The following is a 27,340-nucleotide window of genomic DNA, read 5'->3' as shown; positions in this document are numbered from 1 at the left end:
CTTGTTAAAGATAGGAGCTGTAAGAATATTGAGGTTGGAAATCTGCCAAGTACCACGACTCTTGTTTCGCCGGAGGCTCTCCTAGTTTGTAAATTCCATGGCAGGGTACAATAATCAAATGATTGATATCGAGAGTCATTTGGTGTATGGAGTCAAAGAAGAAAAATTGACAGTTCGCAGATTCTGTCTGAGAGATTTCTTTCTTTTTTTTTTCGCAACATTTACATTGACGTCAGATCTATACAAATCTTTCTACTTTCTAATGTCCCAGCATCAAAAACGTACACTCTAACCTGATCTACGCTAAGATATGCTGGTGCAAATAATGATAACACTGCACTAAAGCCAACCAATGACAATACGCAGCAATAACCACAAACACATGGAAAATCTGATGCGAATGTCCCACAATATCAAATTTGCCAATTCTTGGATTAAGCAACAACAGCTGCTCATCTTCATCAACATGAGTCAACCTCTCGGGAAACCTAGCTGCATACAACACTGCACCCAGTATATAAAACACGCCTTCTAAAATCAACCATTTAACTCCACATCGTTCCAGAGTTGTTTGTACACCAAATTTATAAATCCCATACACAACTGGCAAAACCCCTGAAAGACCAAATAGAATAAACATAGTTGATCTGAATGGTCGATAATGATTTTTGGAGAATTCCGGGTGTAATGTGGATATAGTACAGACAATTCCAAAGAATAATGTCAAAATCACAAAACACCACTTCTCTAAAGGCTCATCATAGTAAGCAAACAAGATGATTGAAATTAATGAACAGGTGATCAATATAACAATTCCAAAGTAGTCCAATTGGTTACCAAACTTGCTGACTTTGTGTGAGTGTGATTTCAATGTATGGAAAACTGATGACATAAACATACAAAATGTACAAGCAACCCCAAATTGAAGAAAGTTCAACTTCTCCCAAACACCCAAGTAGTTGTCATAAATGTGGAGGTGGAAATTTATATAGTACAAAATCAACCAAAATGAAATACTAGAAGGTATCAAATGGGTATAGATATTTACCGTCTCATTGTGTATATATCCCAAGGACTTGATGCTATCCCAGTACAGTAAAGTACCTCTAACATATCCTGATCGAATGTAGTGGTTATCTTGTTGCCATTCATCTAGTTCATGGTAGTAAGCTAATCTTCTTGCAAGGGGGCTGCTGCTGCTGCTGCTGCTGGAGCCATTTCTTGGCGAAGATGGACCCGGGTTGGTGGGACCCTGCTGTTTTGGACTCACGTTTGAGTCTTGGGTTTGCCTTTGTCTAATAGTACTAGATACTGGTTCGGATTTCATTAATGAAGGTGGGAAAGCGAGTGATATAGTTTGTCACCTGTAGTATCTGTTGATTGAATTATAGCAATTGCATGTGAGAGGGAATATACGGCATTTGAATTTTTTTGGGGTAAATCTGGCGGAAATTTTGTGTCATATTAGATTACTGTTGGGTCTTACAAAGGGTCTTGTGATTAACATCTATACTAACTCTACCTAAAAGAAGGTGGTATACTCTCACATATCTCAGAATACTCCTTCAACTTCTCTCCAACATTAATAACACCAGCAGGTATCAACTTCCTCTTCAATCTATCAATTCTCTTGTCAAAAATGTCACCAGTATAAAATATCTTCCATTGTGACTCTGGTGAACTCATGCATCCACAACATCGTTCAAAATACCATTTGTTTACTGGGTTCACTTTTCTTGATCTCCATATTAGTTCCAGTGGATGTGATTGTAGGATTATTTTGAATATGATATCGGCTAAACCTGGAAGTCCTTGGTTTCGTTTAGCAATGGCAAATTTATCCAAATATGCAACTTTATGATTGCTGTTTTGGGATTTTTCCCAGGTGAGGATGGCTGCTCCATCGTAATCACCAACGAGTATAAACGTAGCCAAACTTTTGTCAATACGTTTGAAATATTCTTCACTGTCGAGAGGTTTACCAAATGAATCATTCAATAGAGTAATCAATTTCTCTTTATCAATCAAGTTATCCTTGAACAAGTTTCCCATTGTGAATTCACCCGGATATGTGTCTTTTTCAATTACTTGCACGTCAACACCCTTTTTGATAATGGTGGTGGACACTTGAGGAGTTCGTTTATTCAGACTAGGCAACGATGAAGAAATGATTGCTCTATCAGTAAGCACATTGTATATGATTGGATTCAATTGATCATTGTTGATCGACATAATTTCAGGGGTGGTGATGATACCAGTGGTGTCATCATTACCTGACCTCTCACGAATAAAACTTAAAATCTCATTCATACTGTTTAGATTGGATACATGCAAGTCACGTAACTTTGGGCTAATATGACCAATGAAAAGTTCAGAAAGAATATCGGAATACTCTTGTGAAAGATTGATAAATACATGGCTTGTTTGTTTTCGTTCAATTGAAGGTATACCACCTAACGGATCAATCATGACAATTTTCTCAATTGACAATAAATTGTTTGTCCTCTTTTCCACCAAGGCTGAACATAATGCAAATAACAACGAATCACTTTTCAAAAACTCTTGAGTATTGGTATTCATATTGTACGCAATTGGTTGAAGAATGGGGATTGTGCCTTGATATAATGGAATTAAAATCAGCTCCAAGCTGTCAATTGAAACACGACCATTCCTTTTGTTAAACAATGACCGCAATATAGTAACTTGAAAATCATCATCGTCTTCATGTTTCCCAAGCCGATTCAACAATTTATTTGATTGGTCAGTAATGTACAATTCATTATTCTTGAATGTAGTATTAGGCAAATGATCAAAATCAAGCAAAATTATCGGCAGGATTCCCAAATGTATCAATCTCTTGAAAGTTTCAGCTATACCAGACCATTGTTGTTTAGTAATTGTTGTAAATTTAATTTTGAAAATTGCCAATCTTAGCGGGATTTTCTTCAACTTCACCTCATCTTCATCATAAATATTAACAAATGGATTCTGACGATTCAAAAACCGTTGAATGAATAGCTCACGTTGATTCTCTTTCTTATTTAATGGAGCTAACGCACTGCTACTGTTTGAGAACTCTAAATCACTGAAATCAAATTGGTTTTGATACTTGGTTAAATAATTTTTCGCCTCTCTTTTCGTGGTTGTTGATTTCAAGATTGATAAGATTAGGTTCCTTTTGGCATCGGTTACTGCTTTGTGAGTTTCTATATTGGATATGAATTGTCTATTTAGTGCTTTTAGTTTGCTCATAGGGTGGTGAAGAATGTGAGTCAGATCTATCTAGAAAAATTGTGGGTTTGATTCTAAGCGCGGTATTAATCTATACAAACGAAAGAGATGCCAAATACTAAATACAGTAACGCAAGCAGTATCACTGAACACTTCAATCCTCTTCCCAATCTCTCCTTCTCTCCTTATTCATCGTCATCGGAAATATCTGCCATGTCCTCCTCATTTGCCCCAGCATCACGCTTCAAAGTCGTATCATGCAATTGTCGCAACTTATTCATCACCGGAAGCACAAATGGTCTAATTTCATTAATCTCCATCAACGATAACCCATTCAAGGCAATATTCGACTCATTCAATTCTTTCAAACCTTTGCGTGACTTAATCAATCGAATTTCTCGTAAATCTTGAATTATTGATCGTAGATCAGATACCGAATCTGGCAAATCATCTGCTGCTTTAGTGAGGAGGATTTTGGAAAGTTCAAGCCAGTTCCAAGGTAGATCACTGAATTGTGTAGGTTTCCTTATTTCATCATCGTATTTCTCTTTCAAGTAGTTGACATTGAGCCATTTAGGTGGGACTATGTTACATTTATCCTGTGCTTTTAATATGAGAGCAACCCAAAGTGGCACTTTCTCTCTTCTCATTGCTCGTAAGTTTGGAACCGTGGCCTGGCGTGAGTTGTTAGTATGAACTTGGGCAAGATTACTTTGTTGATTGTACATACACCTATGAGATTGATTTTTTTGATTGAGTACCTTGGAAGTATAGTGATTAGGTCATTTTCAGCTAAGAAGTTGATCTCAGTGGGAGTCAAGTTACCTTGTAAGTGTGATGGTAAAACCATGTCGGGTCGATGGTTAGAGAAGACAAGAAATCGCGTCTGGTGAAATTTCAATTTTTTCTGTTTTTTGTTTTGTTTTGCGTTGAACCAAGAGAGCAACTGTATATATTAAAATTCTATCTACTTCTTCTTCCTACTTTGCTTCAACTTGTATGTAGAAGTTTTACCTTCTGTCATGACCTTCTTTCTCTTTGCTGGTTTAGGTCCAGCCGCATCCCTACTATAAGGATCAAACGACCTCTTTTTATTCTTTTTGTCATTCTTCTTTGAGTCAATAAGAATCTTGTCAGCATTGGCATAATCGATGCTTGGCTCATCTTCTTGTACAAGTTGTTTACTTCCCTTCTTACCTTTCTTGTTGGTTTTACGAAGGGCAATTAATTCATCAGGATTAATATCGTTGTCCTTGCTGAATAATATATGTTGACCAGTTTTGGGCGTTTCGCTGGAAGAGCTTTCCCTTGCAGGCTCAGTAGAAACGCTTGTATCCATCTCTTCTTCTGACTCTACATCCAACTCGTCATCTGGAATAACTGCAACTCCATCAATTGCACGTAATTTCTTCCAAACGTAATCGTGACGGGTTTCGCTTTCCTTGTCAAAGTCATGTTTCTTGACACCTTCTTCTGTGAACTCGTATGTCCAATTCCGGACCCCCTTGGGTTGCTTACGGAAATCCTTCTTCACAGGAACAGCCGAGGATTCAGCTCTTAATAGCGAGTCTTCAGTAAACAAGACCGAACAGTTGAGCATCAACTTCTCCATCAATCCACCAACATCTGCCACATCCACATTCTGCTCTTCTGATTTAGTTACTGACTGGTTGTTCCATTTATCTACTAATGCCCAGTCATTCTGTTCACTTTCTTTCAAAGTCCTGTCAATCAATTCCGCTAGTTCTCTAGCATTTAACCTGACATGTTCTGATACATATGAAGGGACATTAAGAACCTTTCCTGTATCAACCGGTGGTTCCAATGTAGCCAATGAGACAAGCAACTGATTTGGCATAATATATCTCACTGATTCATCTGTTTCCCTTGCAACCAAATCTCTCCACTTGTACAACTGTTCCACCACTGGTCTCTTGAATGATGGAACGTTATACTGATACATGATTGAACCCCAAGGCTCATTTGGATTAGATGCCATAACAGGACAAGACACCTTACTTCCAAGACTGGTTGACAAAGGTCTAAACTTGGTGTATTCGAATCTTCTTTTAGCCACTTGTCTTGAGTCAAATAGGACTCTTGAAAGTTTATCACTATCAATCAATTTATTGCGAAGTTGATCAAAAATGTATAGCAAGAAATGTGTATCTGACCTTGCATAAGCCATCATTGGTTTAGGTAATGGTCTTATTCTCCAATCTGCCAATTGATATTTCTTGGACGTTCTGAAATTAGCAAATGTATCTAGTAAATACTGTAATGAAAACTTTGAGAAACCCAATTGTCTTGATGCATGATAGGTGTCAAACAATGATACAATGTATAATCCTAGATCTCTCTGTAACCATATTATATCCATAAATGCACCATGAAGGACTTTGACAATCTTTGGGTCGGTGAATACTTTATTCAATGCGGTCAAATCATCCCTCAATACCAATGTATCAATAATCCAATCTTTTTCACGATTTGAAATTTGCATCAAACAGACGATACCATAGTATGATCGATAATCATGATGTTCCAAGTCAACTGCAATCTCTGTCAGTTTCAGCAATTCGTCAATCATTTCGTTTAAGCCATCCACCGTATCAACCCAGATAGCACTGGTACTACTCCAATCTTGTGGTGGAATAGGGTCCGATTTTTCCAAAATAGAGTCAGGATATGGTTGAGTGTCGATTTCGTACTCATATGGATGGACGTAATACGGAGGATCAACCACCTCCACCGAATCTTCATACACTGGTGCAGGATTCTTGAGCTTGTTAACTGATTCCCATGGCTGTAAAGCGTTGGGTTTACTCGTAATTTTTGGTTTGAATGGTTCTTGTTCCGAGTTATCCACTGGGACTTTAAATTTCAATTGTGGTTTTTCAATTCTCTGCGTTTGGTCACTAGATATCAGATTAGTTCCATCTTCAAGGTATTGCTTCTGTTCTCCACTTGTTTGCTTCTTATTCATTTGATCAAATGTATAATCAATCTTTTCAAATATCGAATCAATAACGTTACCAATAGGGTTCCAAGAAGATTCACTAGATACATTCTCTTGACCGAAAAGTATTGGGTCCACTGGGTTAGTTTGAGAAGATGCTGTCCTGAGTAGGTCATTGGTGATGCTTAAAAGATTCTTCCCTCGTTTGTCAATCTCTTGGCTAATGTTTGCATCAACTGATTTGTAGAAATTCACATCCTGCGCAGCCAATGCAGTTGCCGCACGAATTGTTCCCATTAGCTTTGGAAGTACATCTTTGAATATATCTTGATCTTCAGTCAGCATAATGTGCCTTTAGTTGATGAATAATGTACAGTGAGATTAAGTTCTAAAGAAAAAAATTGCAATTTGTGTGTGAGATCTTTCTTTACTCATCGCAAGTTTTTTTTTACCAAAACCTTCATCTACTCCTCTTCTTTAGCAAATCTAGAGTATTTACACCACAGCTTCAAGATGTTCACTTGTAATACTTGTAACTTACAATTTCCTGAATCAAGTGACCAAAGGGTCCACATGAAATCAGACTGGCATAGGTACAACTTGAAGAGAAAAGTTGCACAATTACCACCATTAACTGAGGATTTATTCAATACCAAAGTTGCTGCAATGCAATCACAGAAAGAAACTAAAGAAAAGACAACGACAAAGAAGGAACAGAGGCGGAAGGAAAAAGAAGCGTTGTTAGAGCAGAAAAGAGCCATTTTGGAACAAGCCAGAAAGGCAATGTTAGCTGAACAAGAGGCAAGGGGGGAGCACCAAAATGAACCGAAAGAGTCGCTGCTGGAAGTGCATGTAGCACAGGAAGAACTGCAACCAGATGACATTTCTGACGAGCCAGAGTTGACCCCTGAACAGGCTGAAGAGAAGGAATTTCAAAAGAAACTTTCCAATAAATTTGAAATCCCACCAACGACATGTTTATTCTGCCACCCCAAATTGAAACAAGATTTCACCACAATTGATGAAAATACCGAACACATGTTCAAGCAACACGGGTTATACATTCCAGAAACGCAGTATTTAGTAGACAAGAAAGGGTTGATTGAATATCTTGCTGAAAAAATTGGATTTGGATTTTGCATAGCTTGTAACTATCAAGGAAGAAACACAGAGGCAGCTAGAGAACATATGCATACAAAGAGACATATGAGGATACCGTATGAGACCGAAGATGAAAAGTTGGAAATTTCAAACTTTTATGATTTTTCATCTACTTATGATGATAATGATGTTGTTGCGGAAGCTGAAGATGGCGATGGCGATTGGGAAGATGTAAGTGGAGATGAAGATGGTGAGGAAGATGACAGTGGTGAAGAATTACAATCCTCTGATAGAGATGCCATTTATCAAGACGGTCATGAATTGATTCTTCCATCGGGAGCTGTTGTTGGACATCGATCAAATGCTAGATATTACAGACAAAACCTTGCACCTGAACGTATCTTATCTGAAGGACAAGGAACCGTTATCGCGGCAGAGACAAGACATATGTTGACATTACAAGATAGGAAGGAATTGGCTGGTAAAAAGAGGACATGGAGGAATGAAAAGAAGAGGGAAGATGTCAATGATAGAAGAGCTGCTAAATTCATCAATAACCAGCCCCATTTTAGAGACCAGTTATTACAGTAATGAGTACAAATTGAATAGTGTCTATTAAATAAAGTTCTCTATAATGATATTACAATACCAGCACCAATTAGATCAATCACTATGTTGATTAAAATTAACCAACTTGCAAAATACAACAATTTGGGTGAAAATACCGTCCACACAAATAAATGGAATCGTAAGTTGATACACGATGCTACTAGATTCGTAGCTGATATTGTGTAGAATAACAAAGCCAACATGGACTTGGTTAAGAAGATGCGATATTTCAATCGTGGGTAAGTTGTAAGATCTGTTGGTGATGCACCTCTAAAACTGGTAACAGAAGGCTCAAAGATCAATTGTAGTGATGACAAGGACCAGAATATTGGACCAGCAAAGTTTGAAATAAATGTAAGCAACCCAACCACTAACACATCATAGTTTTTTACCCCATTGTATGCATTAGACAAATCAACAGTAGCTAGCGAGTTGGTATTGCCCATTGAAAAGAATGTCAAGTTTTGTAAACACAAGGTTATAAATGTAATGCAAATGATGTGATTATCAATGACAAATTTCTTTTCGTTCGTTGATGTCAGGTATGTTAGTCTTGCAAGGGCAATTTTTGCAACTATGAGTACCAAGAATATGGGTATATTAGCATGTCTAGTTTGAGTTACCAAGTACAATGTAATGATGTTGGTGATATCAGTGATGGCTCCAGTATACCTCTTTTTTAGCCGACGACCAATCAAGACTAAAAGTATCGAGGCTGCGATTGCCATTGTGGTGTAATTTGCCAATTGAACACCAACACGTTGAAGCTGTAACTTGACTTCAACATCTTCAATATCCAAACTTCCTAAATCAATATCTTGACTTTCCAAAACCGACGACAAGGCAGCTTTGAAAATCCCCGGAGGCACATTCCCATCAATGAAATACTGTACAAGTTTAAACAGGAACGAGACTGCTATTGCCACAAACACGCAAATGTCGTAAAACGCATCTTCTATAAATAAAGTGGGGATTTTTCTTGCTTTGAATGCATTGTAAAGCCAAAGGAAGTTGCCTTGGATACCTATGGAAAGTCCAATTGCGCCATAAGTGAGTGCAATGAGCACCCAAAGTAACGATTGATTATACTTGAACAAATAGTTTGCAGTATTTCCATCAGAAAACCATTTTTGTCCACTATTATTCCAACCTTTTAAAAGTCTGCCAGAAATGAGCAAGATCAAAAACCATTGAAATTTGGACTTTGATTCAAAGGCTTTGAAATAGAATACTCCAAAAGCAAGCGTGGCCAACGTTGTAGCAAAGTACCATATTTGATGTTCTTCTTCAATTAATGAAGATCCATGGAAATGTATTGAGTAAATTAATGCAAATAATTCAAATGAAATGACTAGGTATGTTGCAATTTGTCTGATTGAAAGAAAGTATAAATTGAATATGACTGTTGTGATGAGTGCAGCTAGTAGGATTAATCCTGCTCCGATGTAAATGTACTTGTAGTTGTAGTTGGTTGCCGAAGAAGCCAATTCCAGTTGAACCGTCTCCAAAAATGAGTAGTACTCATCAACTGGGTACGCACCACTTTGTAATTTTTCCCACGTTTTCCATATACTACCCGTTTGTCCATTTTTCGCCTCATACAAACTCATAACCTGAAAACAGTTTTCAAGCAAGATTTTCCTTCTATTACTCTCGGGCCATAGGTTAAGTATTCTCCTTGCCATTACTCCTAGTGAATTCTTAGGAATGGGGAAATTAAAAAGACTAGCTAATGTAGGAACCAAATCAATTTGGAAAAGTCGATCATAATATGAGTAATCCAGTGATACAGGCAATGGAGCTTTGACATTGTCAACTTTGAATTTTGGAGACACAAAAGTCAATGCCGCTGACGTTTCTCCTGCTGATGATCCACCATGGTTACCCACTTCATTCATTCCGTGGTCTCCCATAAACACAATCAATGTATCTTGATGCTTTTCTGTGTATTTATAAAGTCTTTTCAAAATCAGATCCATTTCTTGCTGCTTTGGTTTCATAAATGTTGAATGCGGACCTCCTTTGTGGCCAATATGGTCTAATCCGAGATAATGCAAGATTAATCCATCCCATTTCAGCAGAGGCAGCGAAATGAGCTGACTATCTAAATGGCGTGTGACATTATTGTCAACCTCAGTGAAGTCACTAACAAAGAAGGAATTGGTACCTTCAAATTCACCAAATTCCGTAGGAAACAACTTTAACCAAGTATCATCGCCAAAGAAATTAATATTTTTATTAAGTTGTTTAAATTGATGAACCCAAGAGTCTTGAGCGTGTAAACCTTGCGAATCATCATAATCATCAGCCACGTTCAATATAGCATCAAGAAAACTAGGCGTACCTCCAGTAGTTATACCTTTGAGTCTAGGTAGAGTCACAGTTGGTGGGTTAGAAAATGCCGTAAATGGAATTGCATGGCCATTATTAATCAATTGATGTAAAAATTTGAAATTTGATTCTTCGCTGAAACAGAAATCTGCACGCATTGCATCAACCACCATTAGTATTAGCCTCTCAAATTGAGGTTTGCCATTGTTTTTCAAGAATGGTGATTTGTAGTTTAAATCTTGTTGAAGAAACGTGTTGCTACCTGGTAAGACAACTTTTGATGGGAAAAAGCCACATAGAAATAGCACAAATCCAGTTATGTTAATAAGCAATAGCAGTAAGTATACCTTCCATTGAAGGTTTATCGATCTCATCATGAGCTGATGATTTTGATGTAGAAATTACGGAGTTTTATGACATGAAAAATTTGGTCTCTTTGAGGAACATTTCGCTTTTGTTGTTTGTTGACGACACGGCGCGTAACAAAAAAAAAAACAAAACATATCCACGTGATTCACTTTTTTCTTTAGGACCAGACGAACATCATGATTGAAAGAGCAGTAGGCAACATATCTGATCAAGGACATTTCTTAAAATGCTTCATATCTAGCCAAGACTATGATATGATATTCTTAGGAGGGTGTTTTTTTTTTTTTGGAGTGTCCAGATCTGAGCGCATCTATACATTCCCAAACAGTAAGCGGTGCGTTACCCAATGCGGTAATAATCTCAAATATAAAGCGCAAGTTGTTGATATATGCAAATGTGCAGGTAAAAAGAACTCCACAAAAAAGGTGGAGATAGAGTTCCTTCAAAGACCGTCATGCATGAAATGCTGCAAGAGATAAGAGGGGATGTGACTGTATTGAGATATCCTGTGATAGATCTCACAGGAGAATAAATCATTACCCAACAGAAGGAAAACAAAATTAAACGATTTCTGTTTCTTTTGCTATTTAGTGATTGACTATCAGTACCTTAATTAGTGTATAATATCAGGCCTCTTATTCTACTCTCTCTCTGCTCTACAACGTTACAGTATGTTATCGATTTTTATTTTATTTTGTTTGACTCTGACCCCCTCACAAGACTAAACACAAAACCAATCTAATTTCTTTTTATTCATCTCTCTTATCAATGAAGTAATATTTATTTGAAAAATTAAATTAACCGCCGTATATCACAAATTGTAACGTTTGATCTCTCTTATTCACAATGTAATGCAATGAAACACATAACAATATCATTAAGAATCAAAGTTTATTTAGTTCCTTCTCTTTTTCTTTTCTTTTTAAGAACAAGGTTAAATTCTTAGTCCCGCTAGAACCAAAATACTATATATATAGAGGCCGACAATCCTTCCATTTCAAACATTGAGAACGCCCATCATACAAGATATACTTGACTTACATTTTTCCAACAACATGCCACTAAAATCAACAAAGAGCTCAACAGCAACACCAATTGCAAGCAGTGGTGCCGCTATACATCCAATAGTATCGCAAGTCCATGTTGATGCTCTACCCGTAACATCAATACTATCCCATCGAGGCATCACCATTAATGTTGACCATGAAGTGAATGAAGACGAAGCCATGATCTTGGCAATGGGGTACAAGCAAGAGTTGAAAAGAGAGTTTTCCTTATGGACTGTATTTTCAGTCAGTTTCTCCATGTTGGGTCTCTTGCCCTCGATAGCCGCAACTTTTGATTATCAACAGTTGGTTATTGGTATGTCACCTATACCTTGGTTGATTGCCATGATTTTCATCACCACTGTGGCTTTGTCTATGGCAGAAGTAGCTTCTGCATTTCCTTGTTCTGCTGGTACGCCATATGTTGTTTCACAATTAGCGCCTCCAAAGTATAGGTCGTATTTGACTTGGTTTACATGTTGGACCAACTGGTTGTGTCAAATTACGGCTGCTCCTTCGGTGTGTTATTCTTGTGCTAGTTTAATCTTGGCGTTGTATTCATTTACTGATGCCAGTTATACTCCATCCAATGGCCATGTGTATGGGTTATCAACTGGGATTCAAATAGTTTGTGGTTTAATATGTTCAATGCCAGCCAAGTGGGCAGGTCGAGTAAGCTCAGTTGGTGCATTTTGTAACATCTTGTTTTTGATTATTGTCTTTGTGATGATCCTAGCTGGTAACAAGAGAATGGAGTTGAATGAAGGCGTCACTACCAAGTTTAATCCAAATTCAATTGCATGGTCATTATACAACCAAGCAGAATGGCCCCAAGGTATTTCATTTTTGATTTCATTCATGGGTGTCATTTGGGCCATGTCTGGATACGATTCACCATTCCACTTGGCTGAAGAATGCGCCCATGCCACAATCAATGTGCCCCGTGCAATTGTATTGACTAGCTCTGTTGGAGGATTAGTCGGGTTTGTGTTTATGATTGCAATAGCATACACTGTAGTCAATCTTGATGAAATTGCCGCTGACCCTCAAGGGTTGGGACAACCATTTGTGACATACTTGACTCAAATTATGGAAAAGAAATTGGTATTGGCAGCAACTGCATTCACAGTAATTTCATCCTTTTCAATGGCTCAAAGCTGTTTGCTTGCAGCATCAAGAGTAACTTATGCATATTCAAGAGATGGATTGTTCCCAGGATCAAAAATCTGGAAACGTGTTTCACCATTGACTCAAACTCCCATCTGGGCAGTCGTAATCAATGTCATTCTTGGTCAATTGTTGTTGCTTTTGTTATTCGCTGGTGATGTAGCAATTGGTGCAACATTTTCCGTTGGTGGTATTTCTGGATTCATTTCATTCACCATGCCCACGTTGCTTAAAATTACTTGGGCAAGAAACACATTCAAACCAGGACCTTGGAATTTAGGTAAGTTTTCCGAACCTGTTGGCTGGTTATCCGTGATGTTTATCACGTTAATGATTCCTATATTGTGTTTCCCTACAGTTAGAGGTAAAGATTTAAACCCCAAGGAAATGAATTGGACGGTGTTGGTGTACTTTGGATCCATTTTAATTGTAACAATCTGGTTTATTGTGGATGCGCATAAATGGTATAAAGGGCCAAAAAGTAATATTGATGAAGCTGATATTGTATATGATGGTGATGAAGTTGAGAATAGTACCGGAAGTGAAGGGTATGATAAGGTGCAAGTTATTGATGCATCTGAGGTGAATTCGCGAAGCAATGAAAAGAGTTGAGTAGAGTATAGGAATATATACGTTATGAGTAAGAAGGTAATTTAGAAGAATGTGTCTTTTTAGTTACGCATCAAAGTAGTTGACATGGTTTGCAGTATTTGTTCCAATTTGGTTGCAAAATTTCAAAATCGGGAGGTAAACTTGATTAAAAACTCAATATCCTTACAGCTCCAATCTTTAACAAGTAAGTAAACTACTGATTACTAACGACCACTTCGTATCATACAATGTATTTGTGAAGGTGGAAACGACAGCGTATTTTTTCTATTCACAGTAATCTAATTTCCACTTTTGGGTTCCGCCAAAAAAATTCAAATGCCGTAGATTCCTTCTCACATGCAATTGCTATAATTCAATCAACAGATACTACAGGTGACAAACTATATCACTCGCTTTCCCACCTTCATTAATGAAATCCGAACCAGTATCTAGCACTATTAGACAAAGGCAAACCCAAGACTCAAACGTGAGTCCAAAACAGCAGGGTCCCACCAACCCGGGTCCATCTTCGCCAAGAAATGGCTCCAGCAGCAGCAGCAGCAGCAGCCCCCTTGCAAGAAGATTAGCTTACTACCATGAACTAGATGAATGGCAACAAGATAACCACTACATTCGATCAGGATATGTTAGAGGTACGTCACTGTATTGGGATAGTATCAAGTCCTTGGGATATATACACAATGAGACGGTAAATATCTATACCCATTTGATACCTTCGAGTATATCATTCTGGATGATTCTTTACTACATCAATTTTCACCTCCACATATATGACAACTACTTGGGTGTTTGGGAAAAGTTGAACTTTCTTCAATTTGGAGTTGCTTGTACATTTTGTATGTTTATGTCATCAGTTTTCCATACATTGAAATCACACTCACACAAAGTCAGCAAGTTTGGTAACCAATTGGACTACTTTGGAATTGTTATATTGATCACCTGTTCATTAATTTCAATCATCTTGTTTGCTTACTATGATGAGCCTTTAGAGAAGTGGTGTTTTGTGATTTTGACATTATTCTTTGGAATTGTCTGTACTATATCCACATTACACCCGGAATTCTCCAAAAATCATTATCGACCATTCAGATCAACTATGTTTATTCTATTTGGTCTTTCAGGGGTTTTGCCAGTTGTGTATGGGATTTATAAATTTGGTGTACAAACAACTCTGGAACGATGTGGAGTTAAATGGTTGATTTTAGAAGGCGTGTTTTATATACTGGGTGCAGTGTTGTATGCAGCTAGGTTTCCCGAGAGGTTGACTCATGTTGATGAAGATGAGCAGCTGTTGTTGCTTAATCCAAGAATTGGCAAATTTGATATTGTGGGACATTCGCATCAGATTTTCCATGTGTTTGTGGTTATTGCTGCGTATTGTCATTGGTTGGCTTTAGTGCAGTGTTATCATTATTTGCACCAGCATATCTTAGCGTAGATCAGGTTAGAGTGTACGTTTTTGATGCTGGGACATTAGAAAGTAGAAAGATTTGTATAGATCTGACGTCAATGTAAATGTTGCGAAAAAAAAAAAGAAAGAAATCTCTCAGACAGAATCTGCGAGTTGTCAATTTTTCTTCTTTGACTCCATACACCAAATGACTCTCGATATCAATCATTTGATTATTGTACCTTGCCATGGAATCTACAAACTAGGAGAGCCTCCATCTAAACAAGAGTCATGGTACTTGGCAGATTTCCAGCTTGAAGGCAACGATCATCTTTGTTTCATTGATCACATTGAACAAGGCTTGCAAGAACTTCAAAACGACCCCAATTCATACTTGATTATATCAGGAGGAGAAACCAAAGCTGAAGCAGGTCCCATATCAGAAGCGTTTTCATACTACACACTAGCTACTGATCTAGCTAAACGGAATCAATTGGGTCTGATAGATGGACGAGTAACGACTGAAAACTATGCCCGTGATTCTTTTGAAAATGTCATTTTCCTGATTTGCCGATTCTATGAAATTTGGCAGAGATATCCTAAGTTTATAACTATTGTTGGATTTGAATTCAAACGTGATAGATTTCTAGACTTACACTTGTCGCAAGCGTTGGAATTCCCCGTTGATCGAGTAAAGTATATTGGAAACAGTCCTAATCCCAATTACGCAAGCAAAGAAAAGACAGACAAGTATTTCAAGGACATAGATATTAATGAGTACAAGAATGCTGTGCAAGAGTTTAAGAAGGATTGGTATGGTGCTCAAGAAAAGTTAATTACCAAGAGGAACAAGAGGAATCCGTTTAGTAGACAACCAGGCTATGCTTTGAGTAATCCTATTCTATCTGAATTTTTGATTCAAATACGAGATAATCAAAATGCAAAGAGTAATGAGGAAATCAAGGCACTACTAACCAATGCACCTTGGAGAACATAGCACATTTGCTCACCTATTTTAGACTCTACCATGAACCATTTTTAATAAATATCCTATACATATATATATAAATCTACAAGTTTAAATCTCCAATTTTTTAAAAATCCCCTTTTTTTTTTGTAACCTCATTAAGCCTTCTTCAAGCTTCTTCTTGCTTGGACTGCTTTACTCAAATTAGTCAACATGTCAACCGTAGTTTCCCAAGAGACACATCCGTCAGTAATTGAGACACCATACTTCAATACATCCTTATGTTGACCTGGTGGTGGCATACCTTGTTTACCTTCATTAAGGTGTGATTCAATCATGACACCAATTAACGAATCATCACCTTTACTAATTTGTTCAGCAACAGTCTCCAAAACTTGTGGTTGGTTTCTGTAATCCTTTTTGGAGTTGTCATGAGAACAATCAACCATCAATTTGATATTTGGATCAGTAGACTTACTGATGGCTTCTTTAGCAGCCTTGACTGATTCAGCATCGTAGTTGGTAATCTTTTTACCACCTCTTAAAATTATAAAACAAGTATCGTTACCCTTGGTGGTGGTGATGGCAGCAGTACCATTCTTTGTAACACCCATGAAATGGTGACCTTTTGAAGAAGCTTGTACAGCATCTAAAGCAACCGCTAATCCACCATCAGTACCATTCTTGAAACCAATGGGGAAGCTTAAGCCAGAGGCCAATTCTCTATGTAATTGAGATTCAGTAGTTCTAGCACCAATAGCACCGAAACTTAAGAAATCCAGAAAGTATTGTGGTGATATCGTATCCAACATTTCTGAACCAATTGGTAAACCAGCTTCAGTTAAATCCAAGTATAATTGACGAGAGATTCTCAAGCCTCTATTGATATCAAAGGAATTATCAACATCTGGATCATTAATCAATCCTTTCCATCCAACAGTAGTTCTTGGTTTTTCCAAATAAGCTCTCATAATAATACACAAATCATCCTTCAACTCTTCACTCAACTTCTTCAAACGGGAAGCGTATTCTAAAGCAGCTTTGGTGTCATGAATAGAACATGGACCAACTATAACTAGACATCTATCATCATTACCTTTTAAAATTTGTGATGATTCAAAACGTCCTCTAATAACAACGTCTAAAGATTTAGATGATGCTTTAATTTCATTCAGCAACACAACTGGTGGAATCAATGGATCGTAGCCAAGAATTCTTGTATCGTCGTATTCGTCTGGAAGTGGTGTGTGGCTCATATTAACTTAAAGAATGGAATAGACTGAAATCGTAATGGGAAACTATTGCAAAAAAAAACAAAAAAAATTTTCTTCTTCTTCTTCAAAAAAATGAATGAAAGTCCGCTGATGATGAGTTAGTTGCGTTTTGAACAAACACTCTTTTTTATGAAAACAGTGAGGGATAAGTGACACTTGTATATAGAAAGTGAATGGCAGGAGGAAAAAGGAGAAAAAGTAAGAAAGCAAGAAGTAAAGTGCTATATATATACTTGGTATATTTTCTTATGAAGAAGATGAGTCAACTGTGCATTTGTTACACAAAAGAGTTTTTAGTCAACGTGTTTCATGCGTTTCCCATCAACCACTAAACTCTTCTCCGATAGAATAGAAGCAAGAACTTTATAGGACTACTAACAGCTTTATAGCTCTGACCCCCAACCCTACATGTGATGAGCTAGCTAGACTACAATACTCGCATTTCATCGATGAAATATCCAACTTCAAAAAAGTTCGTACGATTATTGTCCGATAATTATACTGGAAATATATGCAAGGTGATGCAATTTACATAGACTTCCTATTCAAGTAATAGATTGGAAGCTGATTATAGCAGGGTTTGGCTTATCTTTTTTCCTTTCAATTTAGTCATGTGACTTGTGTCAAAACACGATCACCAAGAAATTTCAAAACAATCAATCCTCGAGTAATAGAAAGTCAAATATTTTAGATATCCAAACAAAACAACAGTGTCCAGTACAGGAGCAACACCACCTCCATAACTTTATAATACTGTTTTCTCCCCACGCATGACATCTCCCTCGGTACAATATCACAAATGATCATGTTACAAAACACTACAAAAATTTTTACGTCGTTTTTCATATTTGGACTTTTAAACAATATACTATATGTTATAATTCTATCAGCTGCAATTGACCTTGTTGGATCAGCTACACCAAAAGGAGTAGTATTGTTAGCTGATATCATGCCATCTTTTACATTTAAACTAGTGGCTCCATTCTTTATTCACTTCATTCCTTACAAAGTACGATTATACTCTCTCGTGGGGTTATCGAGTTGTGGTATGTTATTAATATCATTGACTTCTCAGCAATCGATTGGAACCAAGATATTTGGTATAATGCTTGCTTCATTGTCTTCAGGAATGGGAGAAGTTAGTTTTTTACAATTGACGCATTTCTACACTGATGGAACGGTAAATAGTGATAGCTCTTTAGGAATCAGTGGGTTTTCTAGTGGTACTGGTGGAGCTGGGCTTTGTGGTAGCTTCTTGTTCATGTTGATGACCAATGTGATTGGTATGCCAGTGACTATTGTCTTGTTATTGTTTGCAGTTTGTCCATTGGGATTCTTGGCAACTTACTACTTGCTACTACCTCCACCTACTCATGAGTATCACGAACTTGGTGATTCTCTTTTAAGTGAAGATAATGAGGAGATTGAAATTGAGATTGAGATTGGTGCTAGGGTGCTGGAGTTGCCAACAATCTCAACCATCACCCACCATTTTAAAACCACCTTTGAGAAAATCAAGCCATTAGTTGTACCATACATGATTCCAATGTGTACTGTGTACATCTCGGAATATGTTATCAATCAAGGTATTGCCCCAACTTTGCTATACCCGTTAGAGGATCTTCCACGAGGATTGTTTACATCTTATAGAGACATCTATGTTGTTTATGGGTTCCTATATCAATTGGGTGTCTTCATTTCGAGATCCTCAATATCGTTTGGCATACGAATAAAGAAGCTTTACTTGCTTTCGGCGCTTCAGTTTGTGAATGTCGTCATCACCACCATTCAATCTATTTATGACCTTCCATTCACATCAATATGGCCTCTTTTAGTATTGATTACATATGAAGGTTTACTAGGAGGCTTCTCATATGTCAATACATTCGTTTCAGTAAGTGAAGGAGTACCAAAATCGAAGCGAGAGTTTAGTATGGGATGTGTAAGTGTTAGTGATGGGTTGGGAATTGCAATTGCTGGGTGTATAAACTTGTGGCTTGAAAGGAAATTATGCGGTATGCAAGTGGATAGGGGAAGAGATTGGTGCTTGAAAGGGGGATCAGCATAGTGACAATTACTTTATAGATTAGACATGTAATAACTGTAAACTCTTCTATCAAATTGGTAGCACAATCTATCCGAATTTAAGCGGATCGCGGCTTCGGCAAATCAAATTGAACCCTTTTCTTAACTGTACAATAACATCATGTTAGCCATTCGTCGAGCTCAGAAGCAATTACATTCTACAAGGATTACCTCCTTGGTATCCTCCTCCATCCACACCTCATCAATCTTACTCAACCCCAATAGAAATATCGCATTTGTCTTTGACATAGATGGAGTTCTTATACGAGGCAAAAAACCAATTCCTCAAGCCAAACCAGCATTAGAACTACTCAATCGTGAAAAGATACCCTACATACTAATGACCAATGGAGGTGGTGTTCTGGAATCCCAAAAGGCTAAAGAAGTGGCCCATATAACCGGTGGTCCCAACATTTCGCCATTACAAATAGTGCAAAGTCATACTCCCATGAAGGCATTAGTGCAAGACCCAGAATTCAATCGTGTTTTGGTTGTTGGTGGTGATGGAGACAATGCAAGAAAAGTGGCTTACGAATATGGATTCAATGATGTGATTATGCCTATCGATATAGTTAAAGCCAATAAATCAGTGTCACCACATGCAATGTTTACCAAACGTGATTATGATGAACATGCCGTTGATGTTGATTTGGAAAAACCAATTGATGCAATTTTGGTGTTTAATGATCCCCGTGATATGTCAACTGATATACAAATTGTTCAAGATTTGTTGAACTCCAACAAGGGTTTAATTGGAACTAAGCGGAGTTTGAAACAAGTTGAAGATCGAACAAAGCCATCGATTCCTATAATTTTCAGTAACAATGATTACATTTACGCTAATGATTTCCCATTACCTAGATTTGGACAAGGCGCATTTAGAATCATCACAGAGACATTGTACAACACCACAAACAAGTTACCCCCACCAAAGAATTTGGAATCATTAATCATGGGCAAACCATTCAAATTGCAATACGATTTCGCTCATCATGTGTTGATTGATTGGAGACAGAAGTTGATTTCAGAGAAATTCGACACAAAGCAAATACTACCTTTACTTGGATCAGTTCCACTGGAATCTCCCTTTACTGATATTTATATGGTGGGTGATAACCCAGAGTCGGATATTAAAGGAGCTAATGATAACGGATGGCAATCGATCTTGTTGAGAACTGGTGTTTTCCAAGATGAAGAATATGATGGCATTATTGCTAAACCTACGGTTGGAGTCTTTGACAATGTTCAGGAAGCTGTGAAGCATGTGTTGAGAAAACACGATATACCAATAGAGTAGATTTATAGAAATGAGAGAGGACTGAAAGGGTTAATTCACCGTGTAGATGCAAAAGTATGAAAAAAAATTGTTTTTACTTAATCAAAGAAGGGGGGAGATATTGCCTAGTATAAAGTCACTTTAAGCCTGCACGTTAATTTCTTAAAACCTACACGCTGGCTTTCTTTGATAGTTTACATGTCAGCAGTTAATGCAGAAACCACGTCATCACAGTTTGTGTTATTCTCTTAAAGGCATATATCGGGTGCAATTTTAGACTGCAAAGTACTTTTGCTGATCTTTTTTTTTATGTGTGTGTGTGTTGATGTTGACCACCGCCAAGTACCATGCAACTAGACTGTGCATCGTTTATTCTTTCTTTCTCGTGGCATCCAGCTTTTCAAGAATCTAAGTAAGAAGCAACCCTTTTAGGAAATTTCCAAATCCCGCAAGTAAATGCTGTGTAGCGATGACAGCGATGAAAGGAGAGGATCACGATCCCAGCTACTTCGAGGTAAAACTACTTAGATTTGTAATGTATTTGATCACTTACGCGGTGTATGGTTCCTGACATCCAATCTTGAAGTACCTGAGGCAATAAGATCCTGATACTGTAGGAAAAGTAGTTTCACTGCACAGCAAGAAAAAAAAAAACACGCTTGTCGTTTTCTTCGGCAACCTCATTCGTTTCATTTCAAAACAAGTAAACCCGTGTTATATCCCCTTGATGAGTCTTTTTCGGTTTAAATTTTAGATCATACAGGAAGCGAAGGAAGGACTTGCAGCATTTTCTCGGCTGCGGGGTAAAATGCAAAACACAAAGGGTGTTTTGCATTTTATTTTTAGATACATCAAAGGTATTTATTTACGCTCTCGTGTATTTTGGCTTTTTTAGTGAATACCCTTTTTTGCTTCGTGTTGATACCTCTATTTCTTCTTTTTTTGTTTTTAGTAAATCCTTACAAACGTTTGTTGTTGTGGATATTGCGGGGATTGAGCTGGGAATGTTTCTGTTTCCAAAAGATAAACTTACGATACGATTGAAGTACTGCATTTGACGCGTACACCGTCGAAAAGTAATAATATTCATTGCAGCAGTAGACGCAGATGGAAAAAAAAAATATTGTTGTACGATGTTCAGAAATTGTAGTCAGATCTTTTGTAAAGCAAATGCTGGTGAGCGCCCTGTCCATTCTTTGCAACTTTATAATCGTAAGATATTAGACAGTTTTATTCCTCTAGTGTAAGGGGGTCTCCACCAAAAGCAGGAGGAAAGAGTCAAATCCTTGGCTTGCAACTAAAGTACTCATACTCTTTTTGAAATGACTTTCCCATTCATAATCAACACGAATTTCTCGTAAAAGGGTAAGACAGGTTATTGAATTGGCTTTGTGTTATGTCTAATTGCGGTATTGTATTATTTTTTTTATCCTGCTTCTGAATCGTCAAATAAATGAAAAGTCATTTGAATGTTGTTTAGGTTGGGAATGTTGGCCTTTAGAGATGCATGGGCGAAAGCTGAGATGGTCTGTTTTCCGAAGAGAATTATATATATATATATTGGTGCCAACGCACGCCTTCACTTTTTCTTTTTGGTTTGCATTTGCATTTGCATAAACGATTTTTTATTTTATTTTTTATTTTTCTTATTCTTGTACGCCTTTGTACTCATAAGGTACAAAATTAATAATAAATGTATAGAGGATCTTAAATCCGCCTATTGTACGTCCGGCGGCTATATTCAATGACGTGGATAAAAGCTCGGAATAACTTTTTGAACAAAGGGAAGAAGGAATAGAAGTGAGAAATGTCACCTCCAGAAGGAATTGCTTCCATTCAATTCGATCTGGTTAAAAAATGTGTACTCTTAAAGCTACGAAGTTGGCTCTTGCCGCTTATAAATTTTGTTTCAGCATTGAATTTGACTCATACGATCTACAGGCTTAAGCAGACGCACGATAATTGGTTAGGCTATCAATGGTCTCGAATGCTAAATTATAACTTAACGCTTCATCTCCATCGACCCATATCAGGTATGCAGCTTTGAAAAAAGAGTCTAGACTGATGCTGCTTGTAGTTCTGCATGTGTGACTATTTATCTCAACTCTACATTCAGCATAGCCTCCTTCCAAAAGGAGAAATGGGTAGGCCAGGTAAGGCAAGCCGAGGTGGCTCCAATATACCTTCACTACTGACGTATGTGCTCGCCTCAAAACTAAGCGATTCTTCTATAGTCAAGCTAATGCATTTAGCCGCCCAAAAAAAAGGACACCAAAAAGCCTTTTTTTTTTCTTTTGTTCTTTTCTCATATTGTGTACTCTATTTACAGTAAATAAGAATCAATGCATTTGAGTTGAGAAAAAAAGCTTAGTTGTCATTGGGCACACAAAATAGGAAAATGCTTTTCATTCTCTAATCAAAGTTATTTAACACGCCTCAACTTTATGAAAAAGAAGAAAACACAAATCAAAGAAGTCAACATTGTCGGCTAAATTTTAATATGCAAGTCGGTCTTTAAATCTCTTTTCTGACCTTTTTTTGGGTCATTCATTTCCTTCGTCTAAATAATGTCAATATTTTGATTGTACCTTGCTTTTATAATTTGTTTTTTTATGTTTTTCTTTTTTAGGCGTTGTCGATCCCACTGCGCTGCAAGGGGACATCGATTGGGTAAATTCTTTACTTCCTTTTTTTTTTTCTTTGTCGGCAAAATTGTTAGGAAGTGAGCTATATGCTAAGTACTAGGGTGCGGAGATGATAAGCAGCCATCGCTTGGAATAACCATATTAGTTTTGGGCAGCCACATCTTGAAACAATGTAGATTTTTCCCATTGTTTTAAAAGATCTGAATTTCAGATTCAGCAGAGTAGATTTTAGATTGAAGAAAAAAAATTATTATTACCCATTTTGTGTCGTGAAATTTAGGACACGCCTGTGATGTTTGAAGGAGAGTCAAAACTTCAAAAGATTGTACAAACCAGTCGACAAGAAATTTTTTTATTCTAAAAGTAAAGTGGTTAAACGACTCAATGAAACAAGCTAGCAGCAATTGAACGGGTTACAAAGGATAACAATTAACTTGCTCATTCTTTTGTATTACTAATCTTTCGCTTCAGATTTCCTTGTCTAAGGAGAAAGAAAAAAATTGTTGGGTACATCGGATTCGTAACCACGGGCAGTTTGTCCCAAAATAGCACAAGCAAGGGGGAGGAAAATGAATAAGTAAACAATTCTGAAACACCAAAACTACTGCATTCTCCATTCATGTTGCCCCCTGAAATTACAAAATACGGTTAATAGGGACACCTTACATAGAGGTACTTTTTTGAACACGTTGTACGAAGCTCGCCACAGGGGTGTACGAGCAACTCGAGACCAATGTTCACTTACACTGAGCATACTTAGGCAGCATCATAGTGTTTAAATTATGCGTTTATAAGTCAGTTCAATCAACTTTTCTCCACCTGTCGTTTCAGATCTCAATCGGTCGATCAAAATTGATCGACAAATCGGGGAGCAAGATCCACCCTTGCTGTGATCTTAACTGAAAGTTTCACACTCTATTTATAGGTGTATGGCGGTAAATGCTCTGTATTGAATACTATAACTGAGGGTCATTCCTCGGAAGAATATTTTGCCAGAAATTTCATCTTAACCTTTCTATTGTTCTCTGAGATTTTCTGAAACCATTCCAGACCCCTACAATAAAAATAAAAAACAGTTTTGTGTAATATTGTGTAAATCTTCCGGCAAAAGGCTACGGTTCCGGCCACTGATTAAGCCAATACCAGGTACCAGTCGACTTTCATCAAGATAAACCTCCTAACAGACAGTGTCAATCAAACTCTATATTCTATTCCTCGTTGCATATTCATTAGAAAGCTAAAACTGTAATATATATATGTATAAGTGTAAATTTAGAAGAAGTAAATACATGAAACCCTAAACGGCCTAACCCCCTGAACACGCAATCAATCCCCTCTCAATGGTGAACTAGAGACATAGTTGAGACTTGGCTCTGTTGGTAGTGCACCGACGTATTTATAGGCACTGCAGAAGGTGGCATTGCAACGTAACCCTGTGGCACATAAGTTGAATTTGGAGGAGGTGGTGGTAATTGTTGTTGATGAAGCAGATAAGCGGGTGCAGATGGGGGCATTGGTGGTTGCTGTAGTGGGCTAGCTGATTGGTTAGGTTGGAAACTGGTGTACTGTGTAGGAGGGTAATGATGAGAATGTTGTTGCTGGTGGTGGTGTTGTTGTGGGAAGCCTGGGTGTGTACCAAAGTTTTCTCTTCCGTGGTGGTCATTAGTCAACAGCTTTCTACTACTGATTCTCCGCCCATTCTTACCCTTAGTTACACGGTTATTCAACACCTCTTCCGCGGCAGCAACTGCACCTTTTCTTTTCACCAACTTAGCATGAAACAAACCACAAGCATTACACAATGTTCTTACTCCCTTGGGGCCTCTTCTCCACTCGGGTGTTTCAGTAGTACCACATCTATGGCACTTGTTGGCAGTTTTAGACACAACTTCAGCAATTGTATAAGGTTGGCACATTTGCAACCCATGATTATTGGGATGTTGAACTGTATAATGTGATTGTGTATAGACGGCTGGGTGATGTGTAATATATTGTGGTACCGGTGCAGAGTAAGATCTGGTTGGTTGGTGGTATTGAGGTGAGCCATGTGCACCGTTGTAATCTATTGGTGATTGGAAAGATGGTGGTGGTGGTGGTGGTGGTGGCATGTTTGGCTGCTGGTGGTAATGTGGATGGTGGTGATTATGACTATTTGTAAGATGAAAAGTAGGTGAAGCGACTGTTGGTGTTGAAGCAGATTGAGGAGAGGCAGCGGGAGCAGGAGCGAGAGCAGCCTTAGGTTGATTGAGGATTGGCAACAGTGCCTGGGGTTGTTTGTCGTGGGAGACTGTGGGTGGTGAAACAAGCGATGTAAATCTTGAAGCCTCTATATTACTCCGCGTTTGTTCGGTTGGTGTGCTAAGAGTCGAATTATTGACGGAAACGCTAGATGGAGTCATTGGTTTGATTGGTGGTATCCTAAATGTAGTTGGTTCATTAACATTGGTATTCAAACCAAGACTAGGTAATACTGGGCGCTGTACTTGGTTATCAGTGAAGGATCTTGGCGACGACATAGGTGGACTACTCTGATGGTGGCTGGATTTACCAGTGAGCTCGTGAATCGAAGGCAACCTAAAAGAATTTGCTGTAGTAGTAGTAGGAGTCGTAGTCACTGATGGTGATGCTGTTGTTGTTGCTGCTATCGACATGGTTGTAACCTAGGCTTGGAATTGAAAAGAAAATACGACTAAAACAAAAGGACCGAAATGGAAGATATGGTTGAAATAAATATAGAATCTTTATGACAAACAAAAAAAAAAAAAGAAAGAAATCAAAAGGCAGCCGTGTTGTGAGGAAATGTGAGAAGTGGGTTGTTCAGGTACGCTATTTACAAAGGAACCCCAAAAAGTGGTGGGAAAGTGCCTTACTTATATATGTATCGATTTTTAAACTTTTTAAAAAAAAAAAATGTGCAATCCAAGCTAAACCACTAAATTACTAAAAAAGCAAGAAAACCTAACTCTATTGAAATTACGCAAAAGACTTTGTTCGTATGGTTTAGAAATTCTATTTTTATAGGATTAAAACACAAAGTGAGTGCAGTTAGAAAGATAATTTTTTCTTTATTTCTGTCTAATTGCATAAAGAAAATAAAAAAGGATATTGTTTGATTAAGTAAGTGTGCATTGCATATGACATAGAATAAAGAATAAAAAGATAATATGTTCAAAAGCACAGGTAACACAATAATAAAAGTAAACAGATATGTACAATAGGTTTAATTGGTACGAATTAAATCTTTGTACTTTCTTCTTTATACAGCTTATAGTTTTAATTTTGTGTATTTGGTCAGAGTTACCTGCATATAAACTCAAATCCACTGTTACACATTTTTTTTTTTTTTCTTCTCTGCATTTTAGGTTTGTGTAACTTGACCAAATATAGAAAATGATGCATTAACTCCATTGGTAATTTGACTCGTCGTCTTTTTATGTATAAAATCCTAAATATAGAAGCAACAAGTGTAAAGAAGAAAAAGAAAGATTACGAGATCTATATAGTAAAAGGCTTATTCTTAAACATTGACGCATTTCTAGGAAACTCAGGCAACGTACCATTTTCAAATGCAATAAGCGCCCCATCTGTTCTATTCTTCCGTTATTATACTTGTACTTTGGCATTGACACATTTTTTTAACAAAAAACGCAGATGCAAAAATGCCAAAAAAGAAAGAAAAGCTAAAGGCAAAGAAAATAATGGTAGGAATAATATTCTTTCAATGCAGAGAATACCTTCTCCCCGCTTTCATTATGAAGCAGAGGACAAGACATATGACCTTCTATTGTAAAGGAGTAGTTTCCACAGGTGAAGGAATTCGACCGAGTTTGAGGTTGGACGCTGTATTTTTTGTTATGTGGGTGACCACATTGTTTTACATTGTCTAGGCACTTTACCAAGTTGAGAGAACATGTGTTTTGTCGCATCATTCTCATGCATTATATTTAGAGATGTGCCGATTTTCACTGGGTGTCGCGCCCTCTTTTGTCCTGCGCCTAATAGACGATCAAGATTAACGGTGTTGATCCCCCAAACTTAAAAAAAAGCATGAAACTTAATTGATGCATAAAATCTTTCTTACTAATCAACGGGAAAGTCTGGAAGCATGGAAAGCAGTCTTTTCTTTGGAAAAAGGAGGGAGTACTCTCCTGTGCAAAAGAAATGTTTCATTTTCTATGACGCTATTAGCAAACCTACAAAACCAGATAGTAGTAGATAACAAGTGAATTATTAAGGTTACAGGATATTGTGTACACTGAAAAAGGTTATTGAAATTTT

At 37.5% G+C, this 27,340-nt stretch overlaps 13 protein-coding genes across 13 annotated transcripts; 6 read left to right on the top strand and 7 right to left on the bottom strand. All coding sequences in view use genetic code 12, as the record gives it.

Moving 5' to 3' along the window:
* Positions 1 to 298: 298 nt before the first annotated feature.
* Positions 299 to 1,327, bottom strand: I9W82_001034 (hemolysin III family protein; the record flags this gene model as incomplete). The annotated part of the gene is made up of 1 exon (XM_067689737.1): positions 299 to 1,327. One exon carries the CDS (start codon positions 1,325 to 1,327, stop codon positions 299 to 301), a length of 1,029 nt encoding a protein of 342 aa, XP_067551057.1.
* Positions 1,328 to 1,518: 191 nt separating this feature from the next.
* Positions 1,519 to 3,252, bottom strand: ARG2 (acetyl-CoA:L-glutamate N-acetyltransferase; the record flags this gene model as incomplete). The annotated part of the gene is made up of 1 exon (XM_067689736.1): positions 1,519 to 3,252. One exon carries the CDS (start codon positions 3,250 to 3,252, stop codon positions 1,519 to 1,521), a length of 1,734 nt encoding a protein of 577 aa, XP_067551056.1.
* Positions 3,253 to 3,416: 164 nt separating this feature from the next.
* Positions 3,417 to 4,081, bottom strand: PSF2 (DNA replication protein; the record flags this gene model as incomplete). The annotated part of the gene is made up of 2 exons (XM_067689735.1): positions 3,417 to 3,905; positions 3,962 to 4,081. 2 exons carry the CDS (start codon positions 4,079 to 4,081, stop codon positions 3,417 to 3,419), a joined length of 609 nt encoding a protein of 202 aa, XP_067551055.1.
* A 117-nt stretch (positions 4,082 to 4,198) lies between these two features.
* RRP6 (exosome nuclease subunit) lies at positions 4,199 to 6,535 on the bottom strand (the record flags this gene model as incomplete). The annotated part of the gene is made up of 1 exon (XM_067689734.1): positions 4,199 to 6,535. The coding sequence occupies one exon, from the start codon at positions 6,533 to 6,535 to the stop codon at positions 4,199 to 4,201; it is 2,337 nt and encodes a 778-aa protein (XP_067551054.1).
* Positions 6,536 to 6,763: 228 nt separating this feature from the next.
* REI1 (Rei1p) lies at positions 6,764 to 7,882 on the top strand (the record flags this gene model as incomplete). Its single annotated transcript, XM_067689733.1, has 1 exon — positions 6,764 to 7,882. The coding sequence occupies one exon, from the start codon at positions 6,764 to 6,766 to the stop codon at positions 7,880 to 7,882; it is 1,119 nt and encodes a 372-aa protein (XP_067551053.1).
* A 38-nt stretch (positions 7,883 to 7,920) lies between these two features.
* GPI7 (mannose-ethanolamine phosphotransferase) lies at positions 7,921 to 10,608 on the bottom strand (the record flags this gene model as incomplete). Its single annotated transcript, XM_067689731.1, has 1 exon — positions 7,921 to 10,608. The coding sequence occupies one exon, from the start codon at positions 10,606 to 10,608 to the stop codon at positions 7,921 to 7,923; it is 2,688 nt and encodes an 895-aa protein (XP_067551052.1).
* A 1,047-nt stretch (positions 10,609 to 11,655) lies between these two features.
* Positions 11,656 to 13,425, top strand: GPT1 (Gpt1p; the record flags this gene model as incomplete). The annotated part of the gene is made up of 1 exon (XM_067689730.1): positions 11,656 to 13,425. The coding sequence occupies one exon, from the start codon at positions 11,656 to 11,658 to the stop codon at positions 13,423 to 13,425; it is 1,770 nt and encodes a 589-aa protein (XP_067551051.1).
* Positions 13,426 to 13,834: 409 nt separating this feature from the next.
* I9W82_001027 (hemolysin III family protein) lies at positions 13,835 to 14,863 on the top strand (the record flags this gene model as incomplete). The annotated part of the gene is made up of 1 exon (XM_067689729.1): positions 13,835 to 14,863. One exon carries the CDS (start codon positions 13,835 to 13,837, stop codon positions 14,861 to 14,863), a length of 1,029 nt encoding a protein of 342 aa, XP_067551050.1.
* A 160-nt stretch (positions 14,864 to 15,023) lies between these two features.
* On the top strand, positions 15,024 to 15,812 carry I9W82_001026 (uncharacterized protein; the record flags this gene model as incomplete). The annotated part of the gene is made up of 1 exon (XM_067689728.1): positions 15,024 to 15,812. One exon carries the CDS (start codon positions 15,024 to 15,026, stop codon positions 15,810 to 15,812), a length of 789 nt encoding a protein of 262 aa, XP_067551049.1.
* A 128-nt stretch (positions 15,813 to 15,940) lies between these two features.
* Positions 15,941 to 17,038, bottom strand: ARO4 (3-deoxy-7-phosphoheptulonate synthase; the record flags this gene model as incomplete). The annotated part of the gene is made up of 1 exon (XM_067689727.1): positions 15,941 to 17,038. The coding sequence occupies one exon, from the start codon at positions 17,036 to 17,038 to the stop codon at positions 15,941 to 15,943; it is 1,098 nt and encodes a 365-aa protein (XP_067551048.1).
* Positions 17,039 to 17,861: 823 nt separating this feature from the next.
* I9W82_001024 (amino acid transporter) lies at positions 17,862 to 19,124 on the top strand (the record flags this gene model as incomplete). Its single annotated transcript, XM_067689726.1, has 1 exon — positions 17,862 to 19,124. One exon carries the CDS (start codon positions 17,862 to 17,864, stop codon positions 19,122 to 19,124), a length of 1,263 nt encoding a protein of 420 aa, XP_067551047.1.
* A 138-nt stretch (positions 19,125 to 19,262) lies between these two features.
* I9W82_001023 (uncharacterized protein) lies at positions 19,263 to 20,438 on the top strand (the record flags this gene model as incomplete). The annotated part of the gene is made up of 1 exon (XM_067689725.1): positions 19,263 to 20,438. The coding sequence occupies one exon, from the start codon at positions 19,263 to 19,265 to the stop codon at positions 20,436 to 20,438; it is 1,176 nt and encodes a 391-aa protein (XP_067551046.1).
* A 3,961-nt stretch (positions 20,439 to 24,399) lies between these two features.
* Positions 24,400 to 25,713, bottom strand: BRG1 (GATA-type transcription factor BRG1; the record flags this gene model as incomplete). Its single annotated transcript, XM_067689724.1, has 1 exon — positions 24,400 to 25,713. The coding sequence occupies one exon, from the start codon at positions 25,711 to 25,713 to the stop codon at positions 24,400 to 24,402; it is 1,314 nt and encodes a 437-aa protein (XP_067551045.1).
* Positions 25,714 to 27,340: the final 1,627 nt, after the last annotated feature.

Source organism: Candida metapsilosis, assembly GCF_017655625.1.
Source record: "Candida metapsilosis strain BP57 chromosome Unknown scaffold1, whole genome shotgun sequence".
Classification (NCBI taxonomy): Eukaryota; Fungi; Ascomycota; class Pichiomycetes; order Serinales; family Debaryomycetaceae; genus Lodderomyces; species Lodderomyces metapsilosis.
Note: the sequence above shows the minus strand (reverse complement) of the source record. Positions and strands in the feature narration are given on the sequence as shown.